The sequence below is a fragment of the Colius striatus genome, chromosome W, assembly GCF_028858725.1.
Source record: "Colius striatus isolate bColStr4 chromosome W, bColStr4.1.hap1, whole genome shotgun sequence".
Lineage (NCBI taxonomy): Eukaryota > Metazoa > Chordata > Aves > Coliiformes > Coliidae > Colius > Colius striatus.
This window is the reverse complement of record NC_084789.1, coordinates 41,866,011-41,892,281: the sequence shown is the minus strand read 5'-3', so window position 1 is coordinate 41,892,281 and position 26,271 is coordinate 41,866,011. Positions and strand designations below refer to the sequence as shown.

The following is a 26,271-nucleotide window of genomic DNA, read 5'->3' as shown; positions in this document are numbered from 1 at the left end:
ATCACATTGAAATTCAGGTGTTACAGGCCAAATGAGGGAGAAAGCCAGGGCACTGGGAGCCAAAGGTGAGGAGGTACCTCACCTCACCTCACCTCACCTCACCTCACCTCACCTCACCTCACCTCACCTCAGCTCAGCCAAATAAAAACCAGAACATCCCATTCAATGCAAAAATGAAAAGGCAGGAGGACAGCAAAGTGTACAACAGCCATCCCCCCAGCACCCAAGAGCATTGGCCAGGTGCCTTTAAACCCCACTTCTATGGCATTTTTCACCAGATACCAACAGGGAATTGACACAACAATGATAATGTCAGGCTGTAGAAAACAAAATGTCATTTCCCAAGCAATGCTGAGCTGATATTTGAAGCCTCATCTGACAGATAGAAAATGCACAGCAAGCCCCCAGGGGGCAGAAGCCCCCAGCTCCTTTCCCTGCTGCTGTAGGAGAGCAGGTTACACCTAATAACATCATTAACGGCAAACTGTAATTTACCTCGTGCCAACAGGCCCATTGCAGTGTCATTTGCAAAGTACAGCAGTTGACCCACAGGGATCAGGCTCAGCTCATGACCCTCCACCAAGAGCACCCGCTCCTGCCGAGCTCCTGCTCAGCTCCTGCTCCTGCCCTGAGCAGCCTCGTGGCTGTGAGTCCCAACAGCTCTTGAAATGCTAACAAATGAAGCTTTAAGTAAGATGTAGCTGCTACAAGACTGTGGCTAAACTACAGGCAGGAATGTGCAATGCCAATGACATCACCCCCTGTGCTTCCAACAGAGACGCTGCTCCACAGACAGGATGGTGTTGCACTTGAATACCTGGCACCACGTCAGTCGTGTCACCCTCACTTTCCAGCCGAGGAAAATGAAGTGAAGCTGCCCAGAGGCACAAAGGATCAGCTGGGATCAGTCCAGGCACGTGGTGCTGTGGGAGAGGCTCCTCACACCCTGCACAGGGCTGGCAGATGTGACCCAGGAGCCCTGGGAGCTGTGTGCACCCTGTGGGAGCAGCAGCTGGAGGCCACGGGCAGCACCCTGAGCAGCATCCCCACGGGCAGATCCCCAGGGGCAAATCCCCATGGCCTGGCTGCCCTGACCCTTGCCCAGGGCAGCTGCCTTGAGCTGGCTTTAGCCTCAGCTTCTGTTCCTGGCTGGCATCTGAGCACAGGACCAAATGCAGCCAGGCTGGGATGGCTCCCCTCACACTGCTTCTCAGGAAATGGAAAGAGCAGTGCCACCAAACCCCCTTTTCAGTCCTGGTTAAATGCCTGAAGCATTTCAGACTTCCCTGCTGCAAATGTGTTGGTAGAGCCCCTGGCCACAGGGCTGCTTTCTCCCTCACCTCCGAACAAACAACTTTTCACCCCAAGCACACACCACTGAATCCAGCTGCAGGGCACAACCACGCCCTCCAGGCCCCCTGAGACACAGGCCCAAGGCAGAGGTGGGCTCTGGGCTGCAGGGACAGCACAGGCCAGACACAGTAGCCACCTTTTGTGAGGGCCCCACAGCTGCCACTCAGCTGCCAGCTCTGGAAGGAGCAGCCAGTGCCCGTATGTGCCTGCGAACGGCAGCTAAATGAGGCCAGCTAATGCTGCACAGTTCACTGGACAGGAGCAGCATGCTCATTCATATGCAGAAATGCAGATTCCCCCGTTTTCACCCTTCCCAAGGTCTGACTGCAAAGTTTATAGATTTTTCTTTGTTTAAGGCAATTGCTCCTGTCACTGAAGAGCAATTCACATGCAGAAGAGCACGGGAGCTCTTTCATTCCACTCAACAAGGTCAAACATACAACAATTCCAAGCTGTGGCTCCAAGGCAGATCATTACAACATCCCCCCTCTGCCTCTCTCACCCGTGCTGGAAAGAAGGAGCCATCTCACTCAGACTGGAGGAATCCACTGGATTTAATCGGTTATTTCTTTTCCCAGCCGCATCCCAAACCAGAGAACGACAAGACAAACCCAAGAGAGGGTCAGTGTAGGGTCTTTTGTCCAAAAGTCTCTTCTGAACGTTTATTTCAGCATGGCCTACATGAAGCCAGAGCAAGAGCATTGTAAAGTAATGCATGTATCATTTCTTCAAAAGGAACAACCCGGCCCCGTGCCTTGAAACCGAGGAGACAGTCACACACAGGAACACGCAGAGCTTTAACAGACATCCTCTACTGAAAACACCCAGCCTCAAAGAAAATATGCACTTGATACACAATTCAAATGAAAACAAACCAGAAAACAGAAACAGCTCCGTCACTTTGTCTTTTGGGGATGGGTTCAGGGGTTGGGACAATCCACACACCTCACTCCCTAACGGGGCACAGCCCGGGGCGACCACAGCTCGGGGGCTGACCTGAGGAGACAGCTTGGAGCAGGAAGGGCTCAGGTCATGAACACAGACCACAGGGAAACTGCTGCCATGAACCTGGGTCTTTTAATAAGAAATTGCCACAGCTTGTGCAGAGAGCAGCAGAGGGGAAAGGATTTTCACTTCTTGCCCATTGGGCTGGTGAAAGGCCACTCTGAAACCACGGCGAAGGGCACAGGGCCACGTAACCCTCTGGGGAAGCTGGGGAGAACCCCCCAGTGTCAGACACAATGGGTGCACTGCAACCACCACGCTGACCTCCAGCCTCCCAACGTCTCTCCCTGGTGCTCTCAGACAAGGTGTTTTCCACCCAGCTCCCTCTCTGCTGGCAGAGCCTCCCTGCCCAGCCCCAGGCAGAGGTTTCCCCTCAGCCTCCCCTTTCAGCCAAGGAGCACCACTCCTGAACTCCCTCTCACCCCACGCTGCTAGTCCCGTGCCCACAAGCCCACTTCAGCTTTTAAAAACAGCTAAATACCCATTTTCAGCAAGTGTTTGGGGTGGAGGATAACTGCAAGCACGTGCTTGGATCACCCCTAGGACACAAGGCCCAGGCTTGGACGCTGCGGGCTGGGAAGGGAGCAGGGGTTACGGAGCCCGGCCCCCCAGCCCTGCCCCTGCCCAGGCTGCCACGAGGGCGCAAAGGGCTGAGGTAGCCCCCAAACAGAACAGCCTCGCTTGAAACAGGCCCCCAGCATAGGTCAAAGTCACAACAACCTAACAGAAAAGAGAGCAGAGCAAGGTCCTGAATCGCTCACAAACAGCAGCGAAGAGCACAGACATTTATCAGCGTCTCTCAAACACGAACGCGCCTCTGTGCCAAAAAGACACCGCCAAAGGCAGCAACTACTGCATCCTCCTGCTAATTATAAAGTCAAGTCTAATGCCAAAACCACGGAATGCCAAATTTGACTGGTCTCTCAAGCAGAATGATACACACTGCTCCATCTGAACTAACCCCCTCGGACGTCACGGGGGAGAGGGGTCTGGACTAAGGCAGCATCATTGATACTGGGCAAACTCCTGCAGACAGCCAGCCTCTCCTGGCTGGGGGAGGAAGGCTGCTGCTCCACACAGCCCTCGTGACTCCATCTGAAGGGATTACTTTGGAGAAGACGGAAAGCTTACTCAAAAGGTATCAGAACAACCTCATGCCCTGGGGGAGCGGGGTGTTGTGTAACAACAGGCCTCAGAACCATCTCTTCCCATTGATATCACACAAACAAGGGCAACCACCGAATCCAGTTGTTTCTAGTTACTTCTGGTCTGGATGTTTTACAGGAGTTGGAAGCCTCTCTCCCCTCCTGTTGCATAAAGCTTGCAGGGAGGTCTGAGCCCTCTCAGTGTTGCAGCTGGAGCTCTTACTCTGAACACAAGTTCTCTCTGACACATAGACACTTCCCCTCTAGCCTGCAGCACACAGTAGCCGGAGCCTGGCACTTCCATTTCCCAGGCAGCACGTCATTTTTGCCAAAGACAGGGTGAAGAGCACCATGAAGAGCTGTGTGGGAACCTCTGCCCGCGGGCGCCTGGCCGAGCAGAGGCTGCTGGGGGCCATCTGCACCTTCAAGGCACTTCTGGAATGCAGCATAGAAAGTTTCACCTTTCAGAGAAGGAAGAACGACGACGAAGCTGCAGAGCACAGTGACAAAACTAACGAGATGCCAACAGCTCCCCACTGCTTTCTCCTCCTTAATACAAAAAAGGGGAAGGTCGGAGACCCGGTGTACAAATACAAAATGTTGTGCATAATAAATGTACTGTCACACTGTACATACAGCATAAACCCTTCAATGAGAATGATTTAAATGTACCTGCTCGTCTCCTGACTTGGAAGACAGAAGAATAAAGTCCTCTAGTCCTAGTATATGCGTATAAACCCTCTCTGAGAGGTTGGGTCACTAGCCGACGGTATCCCTGAAAATAAGCAGAGTCAAATATTTACTCAGTGGAAGCCATTATTCAAGGGTTGCTGGTTACGGGAAACTAGGAGCACAAAAACCCCACAGGAGATAACAAACTCAGCCAATGCTAAATCCAGACAGAGTTCTTCCCATCCCCTGACTTGCTGCTGGCACTGCTTTTGTTTGAGCCCGCTTTGGGCCTCTTCTCTCTGGAGCCGCCGGGGTTGTTCTGGTTGTTGTACGCCTGGATGGCGAGGTCCAGGCGCTCCTGAGCCACCTTGATTTCCCTCTGCAGGTTTTCCAGGTCAGCAGGGATGTTTTCCTCGTTGCTCCCGTACTGCTGCTCCTGAGCTATGTTGGCTTTGTTCTGCTTGTAGGCCATCTTGGCGTTGGACAGCTCGGTGTATTGCATCTGCTCGGGCTTGACTGCGATGTTGTAGCCGGGAGGGGCCGACGGCGTGTTCCAGGTGAAGGGGTAGTTGTAGGTCCCAGAGTCCTCCAGCTCCTTCCTCTTGTTGTTCAATGTGTCCCGGATGGTGCCGAATCCCAAGTGCAGCATCTCCCAGACGTTCAGCAGCAAACACATGCAGCTCACCCCGTACATGATGAGCAGGAAAATGGTCTTTTCGGTCGGCCTCGAAATGAAACAATCGATCTTGTGCGGGCAGGGCTTCCTGCTGCACACGAACACGGGGCTCACCTCGAAGCCGTACAGCAGGTACTGCCCCACCAGGAAGCCTACCTCGAATGTGGCCCTGGCCAGGAGCTGCAGCACGTAAATCTTCATGAGCCCGTCCTCACGGATGCGCCGCCGGCCGTCATGCTTGGCCTTGCTGGGCGCCGCCTGCTCCTTGTTCTCTCGTTCGCTTTCCAGCTCCATTTCTGGGTACATCATGGGGTCTTCCTCGTGGTCCTCCTCCGCCTCCTCCAAGCCGCGGTGCTGTTTCCAGCGCATGGAGAAGCTCTTGCCCCGGAGCCTTCGGTCGGCTTCGCTGTGCTCCACCATCCGGGCGATCTTGTGGATGGCGTAGCCCAGGTACATGACGGAGGGGGTGGCGATGAGGATGATCTGGAACACCCAGAACCTCACGTGGGAAAGAGGAGCGAAAGCGTCGTAGCAGACGTTTTCGCAGCCCGGCTGCTCCGTGTTGCACACAAACTTGCTCTGCTCGTCATAGTAGATGGACTCTCCTCCCACAGCAGTCAGGACGATCCGGAACACGATCAGCACCGACAGCCAGATTTTGCCAACGAAGGTGGAGTGATTGTGGATCTCCTCTAACAGACGGGTCAGGAAACTCCAACTCATGGTGGTCAGGTGACTTTATCTAAAAAACCAAACCAACCCCTCAAATATGTATGAGTTGATCAGCTCGATCCCAAATCACACAATCACAGAATCATCGAGGTTGGAAAAGACCTTTAAAATCCTTGAGTCTGATCCCCAGCCCAGCACTGACCCCTGGCCCTCAGGACCTCAGCTCCACGGCTTTGGGATCCCTCCAGGGCCAGGCACTCTCCCAGCTCCCTGGGCAGCCTGGCACAGGGGCTGACAACCCTCTCAGGGAAACTCTCAGTTCTGCCTCAGCTCCAATCTCATCTTCCTCTGGGGCAACTTGAGCCTGTTTCTTCTCATCCTGTTGCTTGTGACTTGGGAGCAAAGATGGCCGCTGCTCCTCCTCTCAGCCTCCTCTCAGGGAGTGGCAGAGCGCTCCTGTCTCCCCTCAGCCTCCTCCAGGCTGAGCACTCCCATTCCCTAAGCCCCTTCCCAGCACCCTGTGCTCCAGTCCCCCAATGTCCCTCTTGTAGCGAAGGGTCCAAAGCCAAACATTCAAGCTGCAGCCTCCACAGGGCCCAGCACAGGGGGACAATCACTGCCCTGGTCCTGCTGGCCACACTATTTCTGACACAAACCAGGATGGCATTGGCCTTGTGGCCATCTGGGCACAAGTGTTACAAACATTCAACCGAGAGAGCGAGGAAGCTCTGTAGGAACTTCACAACCAGCACACACCATCTCTGTAGCATCACCTGTTATCGGGAGACTCCAGCTGCCAGGATCTGCTGGAAGATCCTACGTCTCTTCCGCAGGCTTTTGAGAAGTCTGCTACAAATGAGGAGAAGCAGGAGTTAGGCACCATTCCACAAACAGAACCTGCTCCCAAAGCTGCTCCTGAGCAGAGGAGAAAGTCCCAGCTGCTCTGTATTGCCAGTGCTAATGAAAACATGTACATTTCAGGCTGAAACCTCCAAAACACAGTGGGCTGAAAGCCAAGCTCCTGTGAAATTTGCTGGGCTCTGCTGGTGACGTCACACCACGAACAGTACAAATAGATCCCACTTAACGTCCTAAACATAACTAAAGCTGCCAGAGGTGGCCAAGCCCTCTTAAAGCCTGAGCGCACGATCTTGGCCTCAACCACAGCCCACACAGAGAAACAGCCCTCTCCATGGGGGGCTCTGTGTTGAGCCTCTGTGTTGAGACAGAAACAAACCCCTCAGCCTGAGGAACAGGCAACTGCTGCTATCAGTGATTTAGAGGCAGGAGAGCTAAGCACAGCAGTGCCACCCCGAGGGGCCAGCCCAGGGATGGGCTTTCACCCGAGGAACATCCAACTCCTAACCTGCTACTCAAACTATCCCATGGATATGGGCTCAGTCCCTTAGGCAGGCTAAATACCCCCCTTCTGAGACCAGAAAGACTTTAGTACATATTTGGTGGCAGTTTTCAGGGAGAGAAAGAAAATCTAGTTAAAAAAAGTTAACTGTCAAAAATGTGAGAGGAGATACCAGGTAGAAATGCATGTAAATGCATGTAAATGCACGTAAATCTGCACCCCTGACAGTGAAACAAGGAGTGATGGAAACTCCAAGCTGTGAGCACTGGGAAGCACCACAAGGGCAAACCCTCACAGCACCACAGGCCCCCCTGGAGCTGCAGGGAGCAAAATGGCAAGTACTGAGCTCAGGAGGAACTGCTGGACATTGTTACAGCCCTGGGGAGAAGACATCTTTTGGTCTGATGTCAAACATGAGTTTGTCAGGCATTATTAATAGAAATATTTACATCAGTACAACATTTGTTGCAAGATCATAAAACCAGGGTTGGACAAATCATCTTAAAAGGGATTTATTCTTAACCTGGGAACTCTCAAGAGACTGGAGGAAAACTCGTATCTGCAATGATTCAACTTCTTCCAGGTAACTCCAGAGCTGTTCACAGGCAAAATAATGAAATTGGAGGGGATGGAATCAATACAGAACCGAGGGATCCAACTGTAATCCCCTCCTGGTGAAATTCGATGCTCCCCTGCAAAGGCAACAGCACAGACAGCACGCGGATGGGCTGTGTGGGACACCTGATTGATCACTTCGTGACAGTGTGAGAAAAAAATAGCACAAGAGAGTATTAAAAAAGCCCCTATTAAGTGGATTAAAAGTAACAAAGATCTTGACAAATGATTCCCACATCAGAACCAAGATCAATGGCACGTAATTACAGCGAGGTGTGCCAAGCACAGGAAAAGGCCTGGCTACCAGGCTGCATCCCGCCCAGGCTCCGCCTGAACGTGGCCTGATGCTGACCACACCAAGGGCACAGAAGTTTGTAGGCTCACAAGCACAGATGGGAGCTCCCAGCAATGCAGAAAGGCAGCAACTGCTGGGGAGAGGCTGAGTCCACTGCAATAAACCCCACTGATCTAACTGAGCTTGATGCAAAGGCATGCAGCTAAGGACAACTGCCTGCAGCTAAAGACAACTGCAGTCTTGTTCTTCCAAAGGAGAGAGCAGGTACTGTGGAGAGCAATTAACAGGGAAAGCAGAGAGGGTCCTAATGGATGAGAGTGCATTGAGAGCTGGTGAGACAGCAGAGAGGGTGAATGTAAACCTTGGCTGTTCCAGTGCAAACAGGAGCGAGAAGGGGGATCTTACCTCCTGGTTAGCGAGACAGCATTCAGTGTCTGCGGCTGCATCCTTCAAAGTTGCTGAAACCTCAGAGAGTCAATGTATTTGCCTCAAAACCAGCTGAAGAACGGGGAAGATGCCTGAAAGAGAGATTTCCAGAGTTGAGTTTGTTTAGCTGGGAAACATGGGAAGGAAACAGAGGCTTAGTGGTGAATCACTTCACCTTGTGCTGTCTGTGGGGCACACCATCAAACCAGGGCTGACAGTCCTGCTCCTTCTACACAGCCATCCTACACTCACTCCTACATGCTACCACTGTGCCAGAGAGAACTGGCTCAAAGAACACACTTGTAACAGGCAAAAAAGACCAGAGGGCTCCAGTCCCAGTGCAGCACCTTCCTGCAGCAGGTGGCTTCATGCTCTGAGCCCCCACTTCAGAGAGGCCCCCCCAGCACAGCTCTGAAGCCCTGAGCTGACACCGTGCTTCAGACACCCACATGCTCAGTGCTCCCCAGCCCTCACTGGTAGAGCAAGTTCAGGGGACCTCTATGTGCCTGAAGAGTCTCCAAGACGCTGAACCCCACACCAGTGAACCCCACACATCCAGCCCAAGCTGCAGCGCCGATGGAGCCCAGGCCCAGCCGTGTCACGGGACATACGTGGTGCTACCCGACACACCATGACTGGTCTATAAAAATGAGGCAAAACCCAAACAGGTTTAAGAAGGGGTTAACTTTCACTCACTGAAAACGTCAGAGACAAACCCTTCTCCAAAATAAACTGGAGAGTAAATGTGAAATTCATTAAAGACCGTTGCCAGTGTGCATTTGGAATGAGAGCAGGAAGCAGCCCTTACATCTTCAGACACTGTCAATGCTCATTCATCAGTGGGTAACAACGGAGAGGTCTGAGCTCAGCACTGGTTTCAACACGAGAGGGGACACCGAGCTTTTCCTTTCAGACAAGCTGAGCTGCTACCTCAACATCTAATAAATCCCCTCGAGGCACTTCTCACCTTCCCCCAGGCTCGGGCTCCTACCGTGCCCAGCTGGCTGGGGAGAGGATGAGCTCAGCTCCCCGGGCCATACAGGGCACAGGGCGTCTGGCCCGCTTCAGAACCTTCTCCAGGAGGAAGAGGGGGGTTCACATCCCAGATTGCCCCTGTTCTAACAGCACGACAAACCTCCCAACAGAGCCTGTCTGCAGACTCCCCTGTCTGGGTTAGCCACAGCCTTCGGATGCGGAAGACGGCGGCACCGGTGAGTTTAATCACCAAGACTTCTGGCAATTAGGGAGCTCTGGCTGCGCAGACGTGACGCTGCTCAGGAGCTCTGATTCTCTTCAACAAGAAAGTGTCACTTATTCTAAATTTAGGTTTAGTCCAGAGCAGAGCTACTGACACAAAACTGGGAGAACCCACCAGCAGGCAAAGAAATTCTTTGCTTTTAAGGATTTTGCTTCTGGTTGACAAAATGCCCTGGCATTAAACCTTTCTGTCACTGGAAACACTCAGCCCAACCCAATTAAACATGGCACGAAAGGAGGAAGTTACGGCGTTGGAAGCGGTGGTGTCCTTGAGTTTGGTGAGATGGGCCAGGGGCAGCGACCGCACGCTTCTGCCTCTCCAGCACACACACCGCGGGGCCGCAGTAACCTTCACCCAGCGTACACTTGGCGTCCCCCACTCCCGTTGTTCTGGCAACATTTAACTCAATAATCCTCCATGGTTTGAAATACAAGCCTACGGATGCTGACATGTGTCTGAAAGGCAAAATGTCAGCAATTCCAGCTCATTTAGTCATGCCAGAAAGTGCGTTTGAGAGAGACTTTCACCCTGTGTATCCGTCACGAGCTCACTCCAGCACTTCCCGCCCAGGAGGCTCCTGCAGGCAGGCAGGACTCCCAACAACAGTAATGTCACGCTCCTCCCCAGCAGCAACCTGCTCTGCGGAGGGAGGCTCTGCACACACCCACACCCACACCCACTGAAGGACTGGGGAAAAAGAAACCAGGTGCGGAGGGAAGAACTGCACCTCTGAGGGCAACCCTCAGATCCTGCCTTGGGATGAGTCGGCTGAGGAGCAGCAGGGATGGACAGAGGGACGGGAAGATTGGAGGAAGCTGGAGCCAGGGTGGCTCTGGGGAACGCTGCCAGCAAGGCCTCAGTGCCCGTGATGGATGGCAGCATGACGCAGTGCCATGGTTTCAGGACAGCTGATTTGACTCTAGGCTGGCAAGTCCCAAGCACCTTCGGGATGTACAAGGGCCATGGAGGGATGGCAGATGGCACCCAGCTGAGGGGTGCAGCTGGTGTGCTTGAGGGAGGGAGCCTGTCCAGGGGGATGCTGACAGGCTGGAGGAGGGGGCCCATGTGAAACTCCTGCAGCTCACCAAGGCCACGTGCAAGGGCCCACACCTGGGCTGGGGCAATCCCAACCGCAGCACAAGCCGGCAGGTGGCTGGGTGGACGGGGAAGTCAGGGACGCTGGAGGTTGAAGAGGTGGGCACAAGTTTCAAACTGACCAAGGGCAGGTTTAGATGGGACATTTAAGAAGAAATATTTCACCAGGAGGGTGCTGAGGCCCTGGCACAGATTGCCCAGAGAGGCTGTAGATGCCCCAGACCTGGAAGTGTCCAAGGCCAGGGTGGATGGTCTGGTGGAAGCTGTACCTGCCCATGGGTCATCCAGGGCATGGGCTGGAATGATCTTTAAAGGTCTTTTCCAACCCAAACTACCCTGTCACTTTGGCTGGAAGGCCTCAACAACCAGCCTCCCCTCACACCTCCCAACTGAGAAACTCACCTCCCAGAGGGGACCAGGACCCCAAGCTCTTGGGTCTCCCTGAGCTTCACCAGCACCTCCTCAGACAAGGTTTGGCTTAAGCCAAACAGCATATATCAGAGCAAGATTCTGTAGCCGCAAGGCAACTCAGGGGAACACATTTACAGGAAGCCTTTTTTCCCCTTAAAATATCTCCCGCGTCATGCTAACGAAATCTGATTAATTTATTAATGATATATTTGTTTTGTTTTGTTTTTATGCAGTTTAAAAAGATGTGTGCTGAACAGAAAAAACACCCCAAGAATAAGTGCCTGGCCATTCTGCTGATAACCCGATGTGGTTTCATGCTGCACAGCACTGAAATTGGGCCCCCAGGCCAACTGAAATGGGATTTGAATTAGGATGAATGAATAATTAGCATTATTCATTCCAATCTCATTTACATTGAAACGGAAGGAACTGCATGATTTACTGCTATTTCCGAGGAAGCACAGGGGCTCCTTGTGTTCCTTTAAAACCTGCAAAAGAGGGAAGGCCGTGGCCAGAGCCAGCAGCAGGTACCGGCACACACAGACTCAGCTGAGCACTGTGCCCGTGCCACCTGCCTGCCCGCCCTCAGCAGCACTTCCAGCACACAGCCAGACACAGGGACCTTCCTGGGACAACACAACTCCCTGCCAGCACTCCCTCAGCATTCCTGAAGGAACTGCCTTCAACCACCTCAGCTGGGTTTCTGTGTCTTTCAGAAACAGTTACAGCACCATGCAACTGACACAAGGAGTAAGAAAACTGTACTGAGGTTTATTTTTAATCTACTCACAGATTATCTGGGAGCTGGAAGTTAAGACGTTCCAAAGAAACACAAGGAAGAATTCCTTCCCTGTTGAGGTGAGGGAGCACTGGCAGGGGCTGCCCAGATGGGCTGTGGAGGCTCCTTCTCTGGAGACATTCCAACCCAGCTGGATGAGTTCCTGTGTGCCCTACTCTAAGTGGTCCTGCTCTGGCAGGGGGGTTACACTGGATGAGCTTTCCAGGTCCCTTCCAGCCCTTGAGACTCTGTGGCTGTGTGACCGTTTGCACGACACGCGGTGCTCTGTCAGACAAAGCCCCTGCGAGCGGCGAAGCTCACGTGGCAAACGGCAGCGGCCGCCTTGGAAAAAGCCACAGCGTCACTGTCAATTTGGAAACAACTTCTGAACGTGTCTCCAGATGCCAGGCATGCTAACAAGGGTCTGCTGATACCCACACCAATCCCCTCGAGTCTGAAAAACCCCCCGCTGAAGTATGAGACGGCAGATGTGGCGCAGGACGTAAATAGAACACTAGAATGTGGGTAAGAGGTAGAGACAGAACACGACTCTTGTGCTGCCAGAAAAATAAAGATGTCAAGTACGTGTCTTTTTGAAAATCAACACACATACCCCCACTCCAGCACAGAAGATAAACGGGGATGTGCAGTGAGCCAGCAGGCTCCGTGGCCTCGGCGTGCCCCCCAGGTAACGCAGCTTCAGCAACGCTCCCGCAGTGACACAGCTCACATGAACCCGCGGCGCGTTCCGTGCTGGCCAAGGCTGCCGTGTACTTCCCCTACAGCAACCGCCCTTCCCCGGGCAGCGTGGGCTCGTGGGCTGCCGGGCAGGCAACGCAGGGCACGCCGGGCCCCCGCGAGCAGCAGCCGTCAGGGCAGCCCGTGCTGCAGCGCGGGGCACAGCCAGCCGCACGCCCGGCGGGACGGCAGCGGGGAGCACAGCCAAAACGGAGCCTGGGCTGCACAGTCCCTGCTATTTCACAGGATTTTTGGACCCCCGTTTGGGGCCCTTGTTAGCCCGAACCCCTTTATGCACACTGAGCACTCAGCACCCCTTCTGAATGGCGGGAATGAGGTGTAACAGCTCGGGGGCTGGCAGAGACAGCTCTCGAATGTGGCACTTCTGTAGCGACTCGGGACAGAGATGTGAGGGGCTCAGCAAACCTGAGCAAGCTGCTCGCCAGATCTGCCCTGCAGCCGTGAGGGATCAAGCAGCAGAAGCCAGCCCCAGGTGAGGCTGGCAATGTAACAACGGAGCAAAGAAAGTGCTGGGTAGATTTCAGGCAGGAGGCGGCGGCCATCTGACAGCCCCTGTGATCCAACAGCCTGTCCTCAGGGCAATGAGGCACATCAGCCTGGCACAGCCTCGTGCCCAAGCAGCCCCTCTCCCTCCCCACACAGCCCTCGCATCAGCAAGAACCCAACCAGCCCAGAGCTGCAACGGCACAGTTCAGAAACAGCCCCGGAGTTCACTCTGCCAAGCTCTCCAGGGCATTCCTTGTCTCGCCCATCTCCCTTTTCCAGCCTCACACACTTAACAGCATCTCTCCACTGTGTACTTTAACCCCACCAAGCCCAGAGACTTCGAGCAGCTCCCACACAAACTGGCCTCACTCGGCACTCGCAGGTCCAGAGTGAATTACAGACCCAGGCTCTGCCCTGCTCCGGGCCTCGGCTTTGCTGCCCTTGTTCCTCACTGCGTAGGAGCTGGCAATGCACAGCAAAACTCCTTCCCTCTGTAATTTAGTTGGACACTGAAAACAAGGAGATTCAGGGCAGGTAAAGGGCAATTTTTGTTTTGCAAAGCATTTGAATCTGAAGCTCAAGCTGTACTACAGAAAAGCCCACATGCTGCTGTTCTGAGGTCAACACCAAGTGTTTTAACAAAAATCTGAGCCCTCTGACTGCCAGACTGGGCTGGCTGCCCACAATATGGCCAGGGACTGCTACTTGTACCCTTAAAACCCAAAGATCAAGAGGGTATAGAGTCTATGCTCAAGAAAGGCTGTTCTTCCCAACAGAAACGGCCATCAGGCTGCCTAAGTGTGGTCTGGGGATGGATTTAGAGCTGACAATTCCCTTTCTTCCACACTGAGGGGATCCTGATGGCTTTGCCACAGGGTGATCATATATATACAGTGCTCAAAACACCAAGAAGTTCTTCTCTCCAAAGCTAGCTGCTCCCAGACTAGACACCCATTTGATAAGATACTGTGTGCTCCTCAGCTAAGGGCTACTAAACCCTGGTTCAGACACACAACGCGCTTCCTCTTGCCAAATTCCTTCAGAGATGAGACACACCAAATGTCCCAGAGTTCCAATGCTGCAACAGCAGTAAGACACAGAATCACCCCTTTACTTCAAATACTTGTTTCCATTTTGAAGATGCTTAACTTCCAAGTCCCCTTACACCCAAATGCACTGCCCTAAGGAACGGACAATACTCTGCCAACCAGGAGTTTAAACCACCATGTTCTGCCTCTGAAAGCAGGGTCAGCTGGCACAGGCTGGCAGGTCCCTGTGCTGCAGGGGTTTTAAGACCTCTCTGGGAAACCTGCTCTTAGGGCTGACCACACTCACAGGAAAAAACAAGCCTTTCCTATGTTTAAGTGGAATTTCCTGTGTTTCAATCTGTGCTCATCACCATTCCCTGGGTGCCACTGAGAAGAGTCTGGGACAACAGCAGCAAAAGCAACACAATCACAGAATCTTAAGGGCTGGAAGGGATCTCAAAAGCTCATCCAGTGCAACCTCCCTGCCAGAGCAGGACCACCTAGATTAGGTCACACAGAAGCTCATTCAGCTGCGTTTGGAATGTCTCCAGAGAAGGAGACTCCACAGCTCATCTGGGCAGCCTGTTCCTTGAAGCACAGAGGCAAGTGCCACTGCAACCCAAGATCCTTCCCGCTGGCAGCATGGGCTGCTGCTGGGCAGCCACCCCAACGCAGCCTGTGTGGTTCCACCAGCATGGCATGACACAAACACAGCTCAGCACTCAAACACCAAAACTACTGCACTGATGACTGTTGCAGCCATGTTCTCGGCTGTTATTTCAACACACACAGGCAATGGAAGGGTAAAGATGGAAACAAGGCAGCGGGGATGACACCAAAAGGTAGGTACCGAGTGCCCAACACCACTTGGAAGTGATGGAGCACATCAGCGAGCAGAGTTGGGGCTCCTGCACCCACCTGCCACGGGACTCCCGGCACCCGGCTTGTGAGCAGGGAGGGAAAGGAGCTGTAGGATGGTGTCCTGCTCCAGAGCCTGCAGCAGGGCCTGTGCGGGCAGCCCTGGGGCCAGCACGCAGGGCTGCACCCAGGGAGGTGCAGGGGAGAAGCAGAGCCTGGGCCAAGCACAACGACTCGTGTGCTGGAAGGGAAGGGGAGCACGATGCCCTCGCTGATGCTGCAGAGCTGTGGCCGGGCCCTTCCCTGCTGAGACCCAGAGTATACGGGGAGAGGAGGAAAAATGGCCTTTGCCCAGACAGACCCCAAAGGTCTGTGGTGCAAACCAGAGAACACACAAGTGCTGTTGTGTGTCACATGACAGCAAAGGCAGTGAGGGGCTCGTGCTGCTGGGGAGCATCTGCCTTGGCACGGGCCGGATCGTCCCTGCACTTACCTGGTCCCTGCACCTCAGTGCAGCGGCTCTGCAGGGCCGTCTCCCTCGCATACCGTTCCCGTCAGGCAGCACACAGCTCTCTGCCCTGATGTGATTAGCGCTTCCAATAACCACAACACCCCTTTAACTACTCCTGACTCCACTGCAGCCAACAGCTCCGCAGCATTTCCCCAGCGGGCTCCTCCTATATGCTCAGAGGGATGAGTGTCAAAAGAAAATCACACTCTCGAGGCAGCTGACCCAAATATCACTCTCACGGCCATTTTGGGAAAGAAGAGAAAAACCAAAAGAGAGCAATTCTGTCGGCTCCTGTACGTCAAAAGGCTCTCACTCAGCCGAGCTGGGGACAGTCGAATGGGGATGAACACCCAATTCCCCCAACACTGTGCTATGACAGCCAAAAGAACCTATGACAGCACTTACTTCATAGACAAGCTCTAACGCTAGCATAAATGGCTTGTAAATAAAACAGGGACCACATACACAGTCTATTACCGTGTCCCCAGCATCACTCCTGCATGGAGACATGCAGGCCAGAAAGCTTTGCAGGCCTCTGTGACTTTACACAACACTCACACGTGTCCCCAGGTGGAGGGCCCTAAGCTGGGGAGGACGGCATCCACCATGCCAGAAGCCACTTGCTCACAGCCCGTTACTCACAGCCACAACAAACTATGAGGATGGGGTTGCGAATGTCAACAGCCAAGGACAGAACACAAAGGCACAAAGGGCAGATGCTCCTTCCAGAGAGCCACATGAAGAGAAAGGGGCCCACAGTGCCAGGCTAGCAGCACACACAGTAGCTCGCCAGCCAGGCTCTCCCAGGCTCTGGCCACCACTTCAGCCTCACTCACGTGCTACCAAACAGCAGAAAGAGCTGGAGAGGGTGGTGGCAGTAAACAGGCTTTAAGTGTGGTTTGCTTTGAGAAAAGGAGCGTAGTAAATCAGAGCAGATTGCTATACTGGTGTTAAAACGTTACTCCAGCTTGAGTTCAACAAGAGTCTTAACAGCTTTACTTTGCCAAAGATAAAATTTGGATTATAAATAGGACCAAAAATCCAGCAAATTGCTGGTGGGAAAAAAAACCTAGAGTGAAATAAGAAACACCCAAATTGTCCTTTTCTGACAGACCCAAACACTCCTCTGGACCCCCTTGGGAAGAGACTGACACAGCAACACTGACTGAGCTCCCACCACAGCATCACAGCAGCTGGGAGAACACCCACACCGACTGACTGACCGCTGCTCTCCCACAACAGCCACAAGCAACTGCTGCTCTACCACAGGAAGCTAGAAGCAACCTTCCCACCAAAGAAAGCTGCACTGGCCAAGCACACAGTAGCAGGCGGGTCATTTTTTGTCACCTGGCTGCTTTACATGGCCCTGTGTGTTATGGGACAACTTATCACAACAGATGATGAAAATCTGCAGCAAATGTAAGGCAGATGAGCCTCCCAAATGCAGGGAAACTGCTTAAGCCAGGCATGTGGCTTGATGTGAGAGTGCAAAGGGGATGAGGCAGTGGTACACACTGCTTCTGGTCCTGCTGAAGAGGGAAACAAGTCCCCTGAGGTCTCACAGCCATGGGCATCACAGGCTCCAACCAGACAGATCCCACCTCTAGGAAGATCACGGAGAATCCACAACCTGCTGTCCCAGCATAGCGTGCATCTTAGAAAAACACCCAGACCACCAGAGACTGTAAAACCCCTGCTCTTCTACGACTAAAAGAAAATAAAACGAGTATATAACACCAGAAGCTGCACTAACAAGACAATGTCCTTTCAGAGAGCAAGCAGCAGCCTCTGCAGTCCTTGGGCTACTACCACCCTGTGCCAGCTTTACCGGTTCTCTGAAGCCTTCAACCACTGCTATGTGCAAGCTTCTCTCCCATCACTTTGTTACCTTACAGACACCCACCCACATCTTGAGGAGCACAACCTTCATACAGTCCTTATCAGACAATGTCATTACAGAGCAGAAGTTGAGGACAATGGATATATTGGTATAAATATGATGTATCAGGGGAAAAGTCAGCGTGGTTCTGTGAAGGGATCTCCAGCCCCACAAAAGGCTCCAGACAACCCAGGGCTTTAAGTTCTGCAAGCCTCTCTTGTCAAAGGTTTCTGGCAGGGACACCAAAAGGCCACACAGGAAAAGGGACCATCCCTGCACAGAGAAACAGCTGGGAGAGAGAGAACAAAGAGTAGGAGTAAATAGGCATTTCCTGCAAGGGAGGGAGGTCGCAATGGAGTTTCAGAGAGACAGAGGCTGGGACCTGTGCTGGATCAGGACACTGAGTGAAACACAGCAGTGAGGAGGGTGAGAGACCAAGGATCCTGCTGATAATTATCCAGGCGAGGAGGATAAGTGGCCATGAAGAACAGCTGAAGGACCGTGTGACTCCGAGGAACCCGGGAGCAAAGCAGCAGATGAAATTCCAGAGAGACAAAGCGATGCACACACTGAATGAAAACCAATGAATCTCTGCTTCACACTAAAAAAGATGTGCCCTGAGATGGCCTCAGAAGCAGGAGATCTTGGGGCTGCCAGGCTGCTCCACGGAAGCTCTGACACCACTCGGCACAGCCCAGAGAGCCAAGAGCACCTCGGCAGTGTTAGAGAGGAGGAGCGCGGGCACAACCGTGTCCCCAGCCCACTGGCAGCCACACTCACTCACCATCCCCTGGGCTGCACACACGGAACAACACAACCAGCCTCAGAGCTGGCGTGCTGCTGTGGGAAAAACAGTGGGGAAACAAGAAGGCTGGGGGGGGGAGGACAGCAGGGAACTATAAAATCGGGAGTAGCCTGGAGAAGGAATAGCCCTTAACTGAAAAAAGGGAGACAGTGCTTCACACAAGAGGTAAGTGTCCATCCAGGTGGAACGCAGCCCAAACACTGAGAGGGGTTTCAAACCTGCTGCTCCCTGCTGCTGCTGCAGCCTCCGCTCAGGCCAGGCTCAGGCACAGGAGCAGGAGGGTGCTGAGCCCAACCCAGCACAGCTGCTCTGCAGGAGCCAGGAACCAGAATCTCCCCAGCACTGTGGGAACAGCATGGCGCTGAACTGGCTAAAAGAGGCACTAGTGGGGGACAAAAGGCAAGCCCAGTACATGGGGTTATGAATCACTGGTGAGGCCGATCACTTCCCGAAGCCCCCGCAGTCGGTGCACTTGAAGGGCAGCAGCGATTTATTCCTGTCGATATCTCTCTGAGCACAGCCCTCAAGGGAGCCGGCTCTTGCAGACACCCAGATGGATTGGGTTTTGCCACAGATTGCAAAGAGAGCAAGAGCAGGCTGAGGAATACAAATCAAGCTGGGTACTGTCACAGACGTGGACATTTCAAGTAAACTCCAGAAGGAGCGAAGACTTCACGTGAAGCACGGCACAGAGCCGGCCACTTCCATATGGTGACATGGGAGATCAGAGTGTGATTCCTCCCAAACACTTCTATTTTATTCTACATTTTTAATATCCCAGGAATCACAGTTTCCACTGTGAAAATTCCCGTCCTTTTAAAAACAGTTTAACTCCATCTTTGAACGCCAGCCATGGAACTCTTGTGACTGAACGCCTGCTTTAACTAAAACTCAGTCACTTCTCAACTACCTAAAAACATTCACTGCGAAGATGAGTGATTTTCAGGAGGAGATGCTGGCACAAGGCAGCACACCTGCCAGACAAATGCATCAAGAACGCTAGTTACCTTATTTTTAACGTCATATTACCGTGGGGGCTGGCCCCACGTGCACAATCACACCCTGCCCCTTGCCCACCTACAGATGTTTCTCTAACTTCACCTCCCCGGGTTACCCAGCGTTACTTGTCAGCTCTCCCCCTGAATCTGCTATTTCCAGGCATTACAAGGAGTCAGCAACTCACCCTCGAGGCAGCACAGAAACCATCTACCCAAGAGAAGTGCATCACCCGTCCAGCCTCAGCTCAGGATTGATGCTGAACGATGAGGATTTGCTATTCCCGGATGCAGCAGGGCTGCCCCACCGGCCAGCGTCAGCACAGGGATGTGCCTGGTGCCACGAGCAGCAAGCCTGTGTGCCAGGCTCAGCCTCAGGCCCAGCACTCAGGGCTGACACCAGAAGTCATTAGCCTGCCACACAGAAGTCTTCTCTCCACATTCCTTCATCAGTTTAACTCGACCAGGAACGCAAAGCGGAAACAGGCGGCTGCGACGCACTGCATGTTTGAAGAGGCTTTGGGGGTTTGTAGCTGAGAGAAAGAGCTGAGCAGGGCAACCAAAGGCAAATGACACAAGCCTGGGAAAGGAGACTAACGGCCAAGTGGGCCACTGCAATGGGCACTCAAAGGAATACAGTCAAATGTCACCGTGAGCCACCTCTCCAGCACCAACAAACACAGGATTCACGCCAGGAAGAACGTCAGGGACCATCTGCTGGTCACACACACAGGGACGTCTTCTCTCAGCACTTCAACGGCATCTCACAAGAAGTCAGCCACACACACTTGGGACTGATTCCTGACAAATCTGTAACTAAAAAGGTGGAACTAATATCCGAAGAGCTGAAAGCTGGTATCGTGTCCTTATTTAGGCACAAACGCTGGCTGACTCCAAACATCTTCATCTAAGCAAGGTAACAGGCAGAAATCCTTCACTCCCGTGTGAGAATGTAAATCCCGGGTCAGTGAATCATTTAAGCAGATGCCTGATGCAAAGCACAACAGAAACCCTGCTCATGTCTAGTTAGGCATGGGCTTGGGTACCAGGATGATCTGATAGCCCCTGGAAAAGACACTAACCCAGGCTGGTTTGTGAATTCATCACAGTGGTATGAACTGACTGGTAATATTAAACTGGGGGGGGATGTATTTGTGTGTGTGTGTGTGTGAGTGCTGAAGCATCTGCTCAAGTTCAGGCATATAAAACATTTTTCAGCCCAATGACTCCATAGGGAAATGCCTCGTACAGCAGCTCATCTGACTCAATTTTTCCATCACATTTCCCTTCATACAGTTTTGTCCATAAATACACTATTTGGTTTTTCCAAATATAGCTTTTTATTTATAGAGTCTGAAAACCTTCTAATTTCTGCTAGTACTTCAAGCCCCGGGTTCTTCCTCGAAACGGAACCATAAGGAATTGTTAGCCAGTACTGAGGTATGAAACTAAGTTTGCAGAAGGAAAAGGGACTTCTTATTGCTACGACAGTTACCATTATTGGCATTTCCTTCACCAGAAAACACCCAGCACCTACACACCTCGCTGCAGGTCAGTTCAGCTCATAAGGCATCAAGGAACTTGCACCTTAAATCTTCACTTCACACAAAAGAGAGACAAGTTTTCAAAAAGCCCAACCAGCTCTTGCAGACAGCTCACAACCTAGGGGGGAACCAGGCATCACCCCCTAAACAGTGGCAGTGATTCACATTTATGGTATGAGGAGGTCAGGAATCTAATGTCGCCTTCTTCCCCTCCGAGCAGCATTTTGAAGATAAGGCCACTTTTGTGGCGTCTAACAGCGAGCGGCCAGCCTATCAAAGCCGTGCCTGGGAACAGCCAGTGAATACGTAACTCAGACATTCACAAAGTATGGGCTTGTTTTCCTCAGTTTAGACACGGAGCCATGGCGAACAGAACAAATGGAATGTGATTTAACAGCATTTGACCTTTATTGACCACCGCTCGAGCCAAAAGCAGGTGCAGTGCACCGTTGCAGGGCAGGAGTACGGGACGGTGGACTCCACTCCTGCTGCTCACGGGAAGTGCAAAGCGCAGCTGGGAAAGCTGATAAGGACCCGGGGCTCTGCAAGAAACACTGCAGTAACTCCCCAGGCATGGCAACGGGGATCATTCCCTGTCAGGGAGGCAGCGGGGCAGGGGCTGAGCCCCCCTGACTGCTTTTCAGAGGTGCATCTGTCCTTCGGGGAGGCTGCTGAAGCAGCAGAGGGGGAACGTGCCTCCCTGTAAAGGTCAGCAGGGTTCAAGTAGGGAACAGTAACCGAACTTCTTATTTTCCCTGGGAATAATTTACTTGGGATTGACAACAAATAGGGAGTACAAACTGCATAAAGCGCTTTGCTGAGTGGCAGCATGGAACCCAAAAGCTGGAAACAAGGCAGGAAGAAGGGAGCACCTTCCTCCTAACAAGAGCAGCTCCCATCCTCTGGGAGCAGCCAGACAACAAAGGGGACCATTATCTGCTGAGGTTCTCACTCTGAGCATTTGCTGCCACCCAGCACAAGCACCAGGGCAGGATGGAGGGACCTGCCACAACTCGCTCCTGCACGGCCCAGGGCAGAACGGCTGGAAATCTGAAGGGCCTTAGGAAAGAGTCACGGAATCCCCCCAGCTCAAGGAATGAACAGTCAGGCCACACAGCAATTGCACAACTTGTCCTCTCAGCCCCTCGCAGGCACAAAGGACCAGAATTGGAGCTGATGAGCCTGCCCTGGCTGGGCTCCTCCACTCCTTGCTGGGTTCCAGCAGCTCCCAGCTCAAAGCTCACATCCTTACTCTCCAGTGTCATAGCTTGGTCACAAAGGAAGGGCCAGCCACGGTGGCCTCTAGCCGGCTCAAGTCCCCTGCAAAGGTGCGGGGGGGGCTCAGGACCTCCCTCCCCAACATCCCCCTCACGGGCCCTTGCAGGACAAAGCCCCTCTTGACTGTGTTTCTGAGTCCCAAGCGGCTGAACAACTCCCAGGTACACAAGACTGCAGGCACAAGGATGAACACTTCACCCTTTGCCTGGCACAGTGATGTTCCAGGAGAGCTTGTGGGGTTCTGGACTCATAGAGGTTGCTGGTAGTCAAGATTTTGCTAAGTGAACAAGGCTGGGTTGAAATTCATCACACACTCTCTATCAGCGATTAGACTTCACAGCTTCTAAGAATTCTGTTCCTGAATGTTGCCCTTGTTGGCTATAAAACCACACAGAGCCTGAAAAGACCTTTTTAGGTAAAGCTTCACTAAAGTAACACAACAAACTAGCTTCTGAACCCCAGAAAACTCCAAACTATCTCTACCATCCACACTCTTCAGTGCCTACTAAAATCTTTGCTGAACTCTTGAAGTTGGTCTAAGCTCGCCAGGCATCTGATGGCTGCCCTGCTCCACCTTTATCCTCACCCATAGAACCGGTAACGAGCCTTCTGTAGCTTTCCCTCTGCTGAGGGAGGATGGGACCGCTGGAAACCCTCACTGTCAGCACGTTTCCCAGCCCTTTCAGGGCTCTTCTCTCCCTCGTTCAAAGCAGCTGCCAGGCTCAGAACAAGACCCCGATTTCTCAGTTAGTTCCTGATATGTGCATCACTTGACAAGCTATCTGGAGGACTTGGAGACCAGCTTGGAAGTAAGAGGCAGAAATCATCACTAAGGAAGGGCTAAGCGTGGGTCCCAGTGAACCTATCTGGAAATCAGGTATTTTGTGACAACTCCTCACTTACAGTCACACATTCAGACCTGTGAGCGGCTTCAAAAACAATCCCAACCCCTCAATGCTGTTGCATCAGAGAACACACGGGTTTCAAACGCATACACGGTCTCTCAGCGGTAACTCTACCACACTAAAGCAAACTTGCAACGTGGGCGTTCAAAGCACTGAAGGGAGGCCCGTTGACAAGAGCCCAGCCAGCAAGAGCTTCTGGGGAACTGCCCACAACTCCAGCTGGCCTGAAACTTTACAAAGCCAGTTCTCAAAGCGACTGCAAGGACGAGGGAACCTGGGTGATGAGCCCATCAGCTGCAACAACCAGCTGGAGGAGCTGTCAGCTCGGTTGGAAAAAAGGGAGAGAGGGTCCTGGTGTAACAAGTCCCATTTGGTATGGAACACAAACCTCGGGACGTGCCAACACGCCCCAGCACAGCGCCTGGCTCTGGTTCGCCCCGGCCTTCGCTGTTTTGGTTCAGAAACCTCAGTCAAAGCACCATTTTTGTAGAAATACCCTGCAAAGGGCTCGTTTCCCTACAGGGAGCCGCCACGGCCCTCCCAGGGCAGACCCCCACTGCGCAGCACACCCTGACCCCAGTCCCAGCACCCCCAGCCACTGCCCCCAGCCCCCTTACCTCGCCTGAGCCACAGACATGGCCGGGAGCCCCTGCCCACGGAGGATCCCAGCACAGCAAATCCCTGCGCTCCCACCGCTCCGGCTCTAATCGCCGAGCAGAGGCGGGGAGGAGGGGGCTGAGGGGGCCGAGCAGCCAGTGCAGCCGTCAGACGCAGAAGATCTGTACCAGTTCACCCCACCCACCGCCAAACCAAACCCTCCGGATCCGCTACAATCACCAGCGCGACCGAGGGAAAACAAACACGGGCCCCTCCTGCCTTTGCAGAGCTGCAGAAACGCTGGAGTTAATTTTAGGGCTGCTGGAAATGCAGGACTTCCAGTTGTTTGCAGTGGAGAACAAGGAATGGCAGTAAGGCTCCAGTTACCTGAGTAGAGTCATCTTCTTTCAAACACTCTCACCTAGGTAATTTTCTGGTACAAATTCGCACCTATCCCACTTGACAGACAGAGCTCACTTGTTCCCTCAAGGAAGCTCCAGTATTGCTTTGGAATACACTTGGAAAGAGTAAGAAATACAGAAAAGGACAACTTTTGTCTTCCTAATCACAAGTCCTGACAGAAAACAGCAGCTTTCCCCTGCTGAATGAGCTGAACAATGGTGGGGTTTGGTAGCTGGTTTGCTGAACATCTCTGACAGACCAATTTCTAACAGAAAACGGCAGGTTTTTTTTCTTCTAACAATCATCCTTGACTTATAGAGGGCAGAAGGCATGGAAAGAACGACAAGAACAACCATTTGTCTGTCAAATGCAAGGTTTTGGTTCTTCCTCTGATTTCTAACCAACTGAACACCCAACTAAGCAGCTGAACTCGGTGTTACCAACTGTTGCTGGAGAATCCATACTGTACATCCATGCCCTAATTAAATCTCTGTGCACTATTTCCTATTTGTAATCAATTTTACGGTGGAACAAAATTAGCACTTCCCTGGGAAGCAAGGTCGTGATGACCAGAAAGAGCCAGAACCAATTCCTACCAGTAGAAAACAGAACTGGCTAAAAACACCAGGAAAAACAAATGCACAAATGTCACTCTAGCGTAACTCTATGACAGTGGGTAAAAGTGGGGCCCAAGAGAGGCCAAAACTTTCATTAGCTGATGCTTGGGGGGGGGGGGGCTTTTTCTCTGCATTCAGATCAAGCACATAGAGCAATGCCAAATGCAGGGTTGTAGCCCCTGGGCCAGGGTTAACTCAGGCTACCAACACTCTTATGAACATCTGCCTGGGCAAGGAGAGCAGGGGCTGCTGATTTTTAAGGCTGTGTTGATGCTACACCAGCCTCTGCCCTTGGGGATCTGCCAGGCACCGTCCTGCCGGGATGAGGAGCCGACATGGCTGAGGCTGCTTTGCCAGGAGAGTTCACCAGTGCCGTGACACGCAGTTGGTGAAAAAATCTCCAAACTTGTTACTTAGAACGAAGAGCAGCACCAGAGGGCAAGGCAAAACCCGGCCCCGCAGGTGGTAGGGACACGCGGGAGGCTGCGCACGCTGCTGTCGCGCCAGAAGCCTGCGTGTGACCAGGGCTTGCGTTTCTTCTCCAGTTAGGAAAGGCCCGTCCCCAGCGCCTCCTCCCCGCCGCGGGACCCCCGGCGGGACGCTGCCTCCGGAACCCGCCGGGACAGCTCGGACGGACGCGCGGCCCACGCCGGGCTCGAACGACACCTCGAACGGCGGCGGCGGCTCCGCTCGGACCCTCGCTCCCCTCAGGTTCCAGCTCCCCCACAACCCCCGCGGCTCGGTCCCCTCACAGCCCGCAGCTCCCCTCACAGCCCGCAGCTCCCCTCATAGCCCCCGCTCCCCTCACAGCCCGCAGCTCCCCTCACAGCCCGCAGCTCCCCTCATAGCCCCCGCTCCCCTCACGGCCCCCGCTCCCCTCACGGCCCCCGCTCCCCTCACGGCCCCGGCTCCCCTCACGACCCGCGGCTCCCCTCACGGCCCCGGCTCCCCTCACGGCCCCCGCTCCCCTCACGACCCCGGCTCCCCTCACGGCCCCCGCTCCCCTCACGGCCCCCGCTCCCCTCACGGCCCCCGCTCCCCTCACGGCCCCGGCTCCCCTCACGGCCCCCGCTCCCCTCACGGCCCCCGCTCCCCTCACGGCCCCGGCTCCCCTCACGGCCCCCGCTCCCCTCACGGCCCCCGCTCCCCTCACGGCCCCCGCTCCCCTCACGGCCCCGGCTCCCCTCACGGCCCCCGCTCCCCTCACGGCCCCCGCTCCCCTCACGGCCCCGGCTCCCCTCACGACCCGCGGCTCCCCTCACGGCCCCCGCTCCCCTCACGGCCCCCGCTCCCCTCACGGCCCCGGCTCCCCTCAGCCCCGCGGCCGCTCGGTCTCCCCCGCTCGCGACCCCCTCAGAGCCGCCCCCCGCCGCCGCTCAGCCTCGTCAGAGGCCCCCGGGCCGCCCCCGCCCCGCCGTGGCCGCAGCCCCACTCACGCCGTGGTCCCGCGCGGCTCCGGCCCATGGCGGCGGCGGGGCCCCTCGGCCGCCCCGGCGCGCGGGTGAGGGGCGCGCGGCGCATGCGCAGAGCCCCCAGCCCACCCGCCGCCACGTGCGGCGGCGCTGGGGGCCGCGGAGGGGGCGAAGGGGCTCCGCGTGCGGCGGCGAGCGGCCGAGCCGGCGGCACCGGCGATGGGGATGGCCTCGGGGGCACAGGGAGCTGGACGGGGACAAGGGCGCCGGGATCAGAATGGGTGATCGGGGTCACCAGGAGCAGGATGGGGACAGGGAGCCGGTTCCCCAGCGTGGCACGTGTCCCCAGGGGAGGGCCGAGGGGTCGGCACAGCACCGGTCACTGCAGCTGACCCCACTGCTGGGGGGGTATTTGTCCCCTTGGTGTGTCCCAG

At 54.1% G+C, this 26,271-nt stretch overlaps 1 protein-coding gene across 5 annotated transcripts in view; it reads right to left on the bottom strand.

Annotated features, from left to right (window-relative positions):
• The window catches only part of LOC104556903 (gap junction gamma-1 protein), a 33,652-nt gene extending 7,717 nt beyond the window's left edge, over positions 1–25,935 (bottom strand). The window contains exons 1-4 of one of the 5 annotated variants that reach the window (XM_062016734.1): positions 25,862–25,935; positions 8,199–8,311; positions 6,297–6,372; positions 1,917–5,593 (exon numbers count right to left, since the gene is read on the bottom strand). In XM_062016734.1, coding sequence (XP_061872718.1) covers positions 4,393–5,574 — 1,182 coding nt within the window. In that variant the 5' untranslated portion in view covers positions 5,575–5,593; positions 6,297–6,372; positions 8,199–8,311; positions 25,862–25,935 and the 3' untranslated portion in view covers positions 1,917–4,392. Of the gene's footprint in view, positions 1–1,916; positions 5,594–6,296; positions 6,373–7,406; positions 7,431–8,198; positions 8,312–23,426; positions 23,584–25,861 lie in introns of those variants that run through there. The other 4 variants (XM_062016733.1, XM_062016735.1, XR_009820727.1 and 1 more) reach the window with 4 other exon arrangements.
• Positions 25,936–26,271: the final 336 nt, after the last annotated feature.